Source organism: Carlito syrichta, unplaced genomic scaffold (genome assembly GCF_000164805.1).
Source record: "Carlito syrichta isolate Samal-C Ts95f unplaced genomic scaffold, Tarsius_syrichta-2.0.1 Scaffold314838, whole genome shotgun sequence".
NCBI classification, from domain to species: Eukaryota; Metazoa; Chordata; class Mammalia; order Primates; family Tarsiidae; genus Carlito; species Carlito syrichta.
Window position 1 is genome coordinate 269,776 of NW_007258934.1, and position 5,759 is coordinate 275,534.

The 5,759-nt window shown below is 36.1% G+C and overlaps 1 protein-coding gene across 2 annotated transcripts in view; it reads right to left on the reverse strand.

The window, feature by feature from the left end:
- Positions 1-5,759, reverse strand: part of UHMK1 (U2AF homology motif kinase 1) — a 25,722-nt gene that overhangs the window by 5,872 nt on the left and 14,091 nt on the right. Inside the window, exon 7 of one of the 2 annotated variants that reach the window (XM_008072064.2) lies at positions 4,185-4,273. The exons of the other annotated variant lie outside the window; for it this stretch is intronic. Within the exon in view, the coding sequence (XP_008070255.1) occupies positions 4,185-4,273 (89 nt within the window). The remainder of the gene's footprint in view (positions 1-4,184; positions 4,274-5,759) is intronic. 2 annotated transcript variants of the gene reach the window in all.

Genomic DNA, 5,759 nt, shown 5'->3' on the forward strand with positions numbered 1-5,759 from the left:
TGAGGTTGCAGTGGCCGGGAGCAGCCACTGCACTCCAGTCTGGGTAACAGAGTGAGACTCCAACTCAAAAAAAAAAAACTAGACATTGACCTTCCTTATGACCCAGCAATTCCCCTACTGGGAATATACCCTCAAGACTCAAGAATGCAAATCATTCTACAAAAAAAGATACCTGCACATGCATGTTTATTGCAGCACTATTCAGAGTAGCAAAATCATGGAACCAACCGTGCTGCCCATCGAAACTGGACTTGATAAAAAAAAAGTGGTACATATACACAATGAAATATTACATAGCCAAAAGAAGGACAAACATATGGACTACTTAGCAACTTGGATGGATTTAGCGTCTCATACTCAGTGATCTATCCCAGAAGTAAATAAGAGAGTACCACATTTTCCCACTCATAAGCAGACCCTGAACTTTTACCATAATACCACAAGAAAGGGACTGGCAGTAGCGGGATACTCCTGGGAGTGGCGGTGGGGAGAGGAAGGTGGGGGTGGGAGAGACACAACATCAATAAGGGTACCTGATCGCAAACCAGGCAAATTGGGGACCAAACGGAGGCCCAAACTTTACCTGTACAATGACCACTTGTATCCCTAATCCTGAATTTTACACCACATCTTTAAAATAATGTAAAAAAAAAAAAAACCGCTGGAAACTATAGCTATTAAAAGATTTGTAGAAACTACACACCATAACTATAGTAACGAAGTAGTTTAAAACTAGATAATTTCCATTTCCAGAACATCTGAATTCCTACTCCAGCAGGAAGAGGATATAACATAATAATTTTTAAGCTCTTTTTGTTAACCTAAAGCAACGTTACTGGAAGGTGAAATGATTTGTCCTCAGTTACCCTGTAAACCAATGAATGACACAAAGAACTTCCTCTCCCTCCTCAGTCTTTTGTCTCATTCATTATGTCAATTGTCTTTGAATTGGTGTTCCAGCATCCCAGGGTACTCAGAGACTTTCAAGGGGACGTAAGAACAGATCATTTTAAGGAAATCAATTTCTAGATCCTCAACTTTCATTTGTACCATTTCCTAAAATTGATCTAACTACAAGTTCTGGTAGGTTATTCCTTCTCATTTCCCCTTTCATAGGAGCCCTGCTCTCACTTAACAAAATAAAGCTATTTTCACAGAACTTCTAGGGCATGAAAAGAAGAGACAACTCGTAATATAAATCCTGTTTTTTATAAGCTCCTCCTTCAGTGATAAACATAGCCCATGTCTTGCCTATGACTGGTAATTCACTGCCATGCGAATATCTGTGTTAAGGGTTATGTATGACAAAAGACCTAGGATATTTGGGGCCCGTGACAGGATTTCTGAATTCATATACAGTATACTGAAAGATGGAGAGGTGAGACTGATTTTTTTCTCTTCCATCCCATGACTACTTTCAAACTATGCATTGCTCTTGAGGACAAAGTACAGATCTGCACAATGCTAAAAACTGCCCTTCTCAAATATGTAAGGTAAGTGGTACCTGTTAGCTATCTTAAAACCCATTCCTAAAATGTGTCATTAACTGGAAATAAAAGCAATTCTAAATGGCCAAAGCAGTATAGTCAGTCAGGATGTTTATTTTAAGTGTAACTACATGGGGAAAATGCTATTGATAAAATTTTTCTTCCAGAGTAAGTTTAATTCATATAATAAAATCTATATGATCAAACTCTATCATGAAATTTATATTTGAATTGGTTAATACTTATTTTATTTCAACTTAGAAATACTTAATATTTTATATATTTTTTTACAAAGATAAAAGTATATGTTGTCTGTTAGACCAGTTATAGAATACATACTTCTCCATTTAATACAAAAGGAAGCTTAGATGATGGCCAATAAAAATAATAAATCCATTTCTGATTTTACTTGATTCTTAATTGCTCGCAAATCCACACACCAAAGTTCAGTAAATGAGTAGATGTGCACTCACAGAAGGAATACCATACTTTCCATCATACCCTTTGTTTCACAGATAACATATAATTGTATACATTACAACATACCATGCTAATAAGAATGGCACCTGATTTTTATAATTTATTATGGAATTAATAATTATATTATAAATTTTGATTATTTTTGTAACTATATAGGATGTACTCATAATTTGTTTTCAGTTCTTTTTGCAAAATTTCTTTAAAAATCATGTTTATTTGAATTGAAAAATTCAAATGAAGACTGGCTTTGTCAATGAGGTAATGGACATTTTCAATAGCCTAAACAAAATAATATCTGTGATTCCAAAAGCTTATGGAAAGGTATTTTCACTCTCCTTTAAATGACAGTGAAAGCTTTTCTACAGCAAATTTCCTCACTAATAAGGACTCATTTTTTCCATGTCATCTTACAGCTGGACACTTCTCTATTGAGAATATTCCTCTTGTTTCTCTCTTCTCTTTTTCCATTTGATTTGACCAACTGGGGTTAATACTGAGTCAGATCATGTTAGTCCTTCATTCAAAATCTTCCAATACCTTTTACTCATTCAGAGTAAAAGCCCCCCAGGGCTCACTCTATTTAATCTGCTCCCTAACCTTCTCTTTGATCTAATCTCTTACTATTCTTCTTTCTCACTCTGCCACAGCCACATTGGATTCCTCAAATAATGCCAAGCATACTCATAGCCCTGGAATTTGCAATTTCTTTTGCCTGGAAGTCTCTTCCTCAATTCTTCAAATCTTGACTTAAATGTAAACTTCTCAGTATTTCCTTCTCTGTAATCCATATAAAAGTGCAACCCACCCTACCCCAGCATTCCTTAAGCTTCTTTCTCAATTTATTTTTCACCCTAGCATTTAGTACCATATATGTTTTTGTCTGCTTTGATCATTGCTTTCTGCTGAATATGTAACAGATGCACAATAAATACGGTTAAATGACTAAACAGCAAGAACACATTTGATATGCTTCTGATACTGAACGAGGTAAACACTATTATTACTAGATTGGCAAAAACTTTTCACTAAGAGTAGAATAAAATTTATTTTTTTCAGTTGCCAAGAATTTTCCTAATATTGAACTATAAGATATAATAATCCACAACCAGAGATGATTTCAGTCCCCAGAGGACATCTGGCAGTGTCTAGAGATGTATTTGGTTGGTAAAACTGGGGTGGGGGAGAGATCTAGTGGGTTGCAGCCAGGGATACTGCTAAACATTCAATAATGCAGAGGACAGTTTTCCCATCAAATGTCAAGAACGCCAAGACTGGGAAATCTTGAGAGAGAGTAAAACAATCTTCTGTTTCTCGAACAGATAAGGATGTTCTTATATATTTTGCCATATAATTTAATTAAGAATTGTAAAGCTTCTAAAGAAAACACTGTTACTATGAGTTTTAGTCCATGATGAAGAAACTAAGAATCATCACAAAGCTAGTCACGCTGAGATTAGAAATTAGGTTACAGAATTGCCAGTTCAGCAATTTTCCTTCTTTACTTATCTCTGATAGTTTCTTTATTTTTATTTTCGAGTCAGAGTCTCAATCTGTTTCCTAGGCTGGCGCGCCGTGACATATTCACAGCTACCACAGCTTCGACCTGCTGGGCTCAGGCAATCATGCTGGGCTCAGGCAATCCTTCCACCTCAACCTTCCAAGCAGCTGGGATTACAGACACACGCCACCATGCCCACCTAATTTTTTGATTTATTATAGAGACACGGTCTCACCATGTTTCCCCAGCTGGTCTTGAACTCCTGGGTCCAGGCAATCCTCTCACCTCAGCCTCCCAAAGTGCTGGAATTACAGGCGCGAGCCACCATGCCCAACCTATCTCTGATAATTTCTATTACAATCAGAACCTAACCTAATCGGTTTTCTAACTACTTAATTTGAACAAAATTAGACTAAAATATTTTTTTAGCTGAACGTGACATATATTAGCATGACTCAATTGGTATCCCTGTTTATAGTGGCTCAAAAGTAGATTAGTACTTTCTAAAAGACAAATTTTAAGTGATTAAAAAAATGAAAGTATATTATAGAACTTTTAGAAAAAGTAAAACATAAGTCAGAAAATAAAAATCATCCAAAATGCAAAATCCATAATTCTTAGCAAAATTTTTGTGTACATCTTTCTACAGAACTAAAACAATTAAAACAGACTTTTAACAACCTCTGAGTAATTCTGCAATTATGAAAACATTCACTTACTTGTCCTCTGCCAGGATTTTCCTTTGGAACAAGCAGAGATACCACTGGTCCATATTTCTGACACTCCTCTTTAACATCTTCTACAACATCTGATTATTAAAACAAAACAGTAACAACTTTGATGTTATCAACAAATATCCAATATTTTAAAATTTTAAGTCATCAATGAAATTCAGGAATATACATCAAAGTAATAAGGTTATTTTCTATATCTTTAAAATTAAACAAATCAAAAGTAATATAAATTCAATACATTTAATAATTATTTTTATATTTCAAATGTAATGTTTTGAATAGTTAAAACATTCAAAGGATTCAAAATTTTTTTTAAAAAAGTATTTTTCCTGCCGTCCCAATGGCCACTTCATTCTCCTTCTTGAAGGCAACAAAATTAGCAGTTTCTTCTGTATTCTGCCATAAATATTATAAACTTATACAAGCAAATAAGATTATAAGCCGGGCTCGGTGGCTCAGCCTATAATCCTGTGCCTTTGGGAGGCTGAGATGAGTGGATTGCCTGAGCCCGCAGGTTCAAGACCCACCTGGGCAGACGAGACCTCATCTCTACAATAAATAAAAAAAAAAAAAAAATTAGCCAGGCGTGGAAGCGCGCGCCTGTAATTCCGGGTACTCGGAAGGCTGAGGTGGAAGGATCGCTGGAGCCCAGCAGGTCGAGGCTGTGGTGGCCGGGAGCGTCCACTGCACTCCAGTCTGGGTGACAGAGTGAGACTCCAAATCAAAAAAACATACATAAATAAATAAATAAATAAATAAGATTATATATGCTTTAAGTTAAAAATTCCAGTCTTGCTTTTTCTTTATTGAACAATATACCTTCAAGAGTCTTCCATATCATTTTGTTAAAATTACAAACTTGCTCTCCATAAAAATTACCAATGTAAACTCTATTTAGCAATGTTTAAGAATGTCTGTTTTCCTATACTACTACCCAGAAGATCATCAAACGTTTCATCACTGTCAATGTGATGAATAACAAAGATACTACAGTTTGGTTTTAATTAGCATTTCAGGAGTAAGACTGAAAACTGGTATGTGAAATCCATTTGTCCTTTTTGTATAAACTGTAATAAGAACGATATATGTTTTTTTCTGACCTGCCTGGGCAGCGAGACCTCATCTCTACAATAAATCAAAAAATCAGCCGGGCATGGTAGTGCATGGCTGTAATTCCGGCTACTCGGAAGGCAGAGGCGGAAGAATCGCCGGAGCCCAGCAGGCGAGGCTGCGGTGGCCGGGAGCGGCCACTTCACTCCAGTCTGGGCGACAGAGTGAGACTCCAACTCAAAAAAAAAAAAAAGGAACGATATATGTTTTTTTCTTAAACTATCATTTGTCTTTTAACCTTTCTTAGGGTGGTTTTTGTGAGGGTAGAATTTGTTGAATTATTATTATTTTACTACTTCTGAGTTTTGTGTCATATTTGAAAAAGGCCTTTCCAAACCTAGGAATTTTAAAAAGCAAAATTCTCCAATGATTTTTTTTTTTTTTTTTGAATTGGAGTCTCACTCTTCGCCCAGACTGGAGTGCAGTGGCCGCTCCCAGCCACCGCAGCCT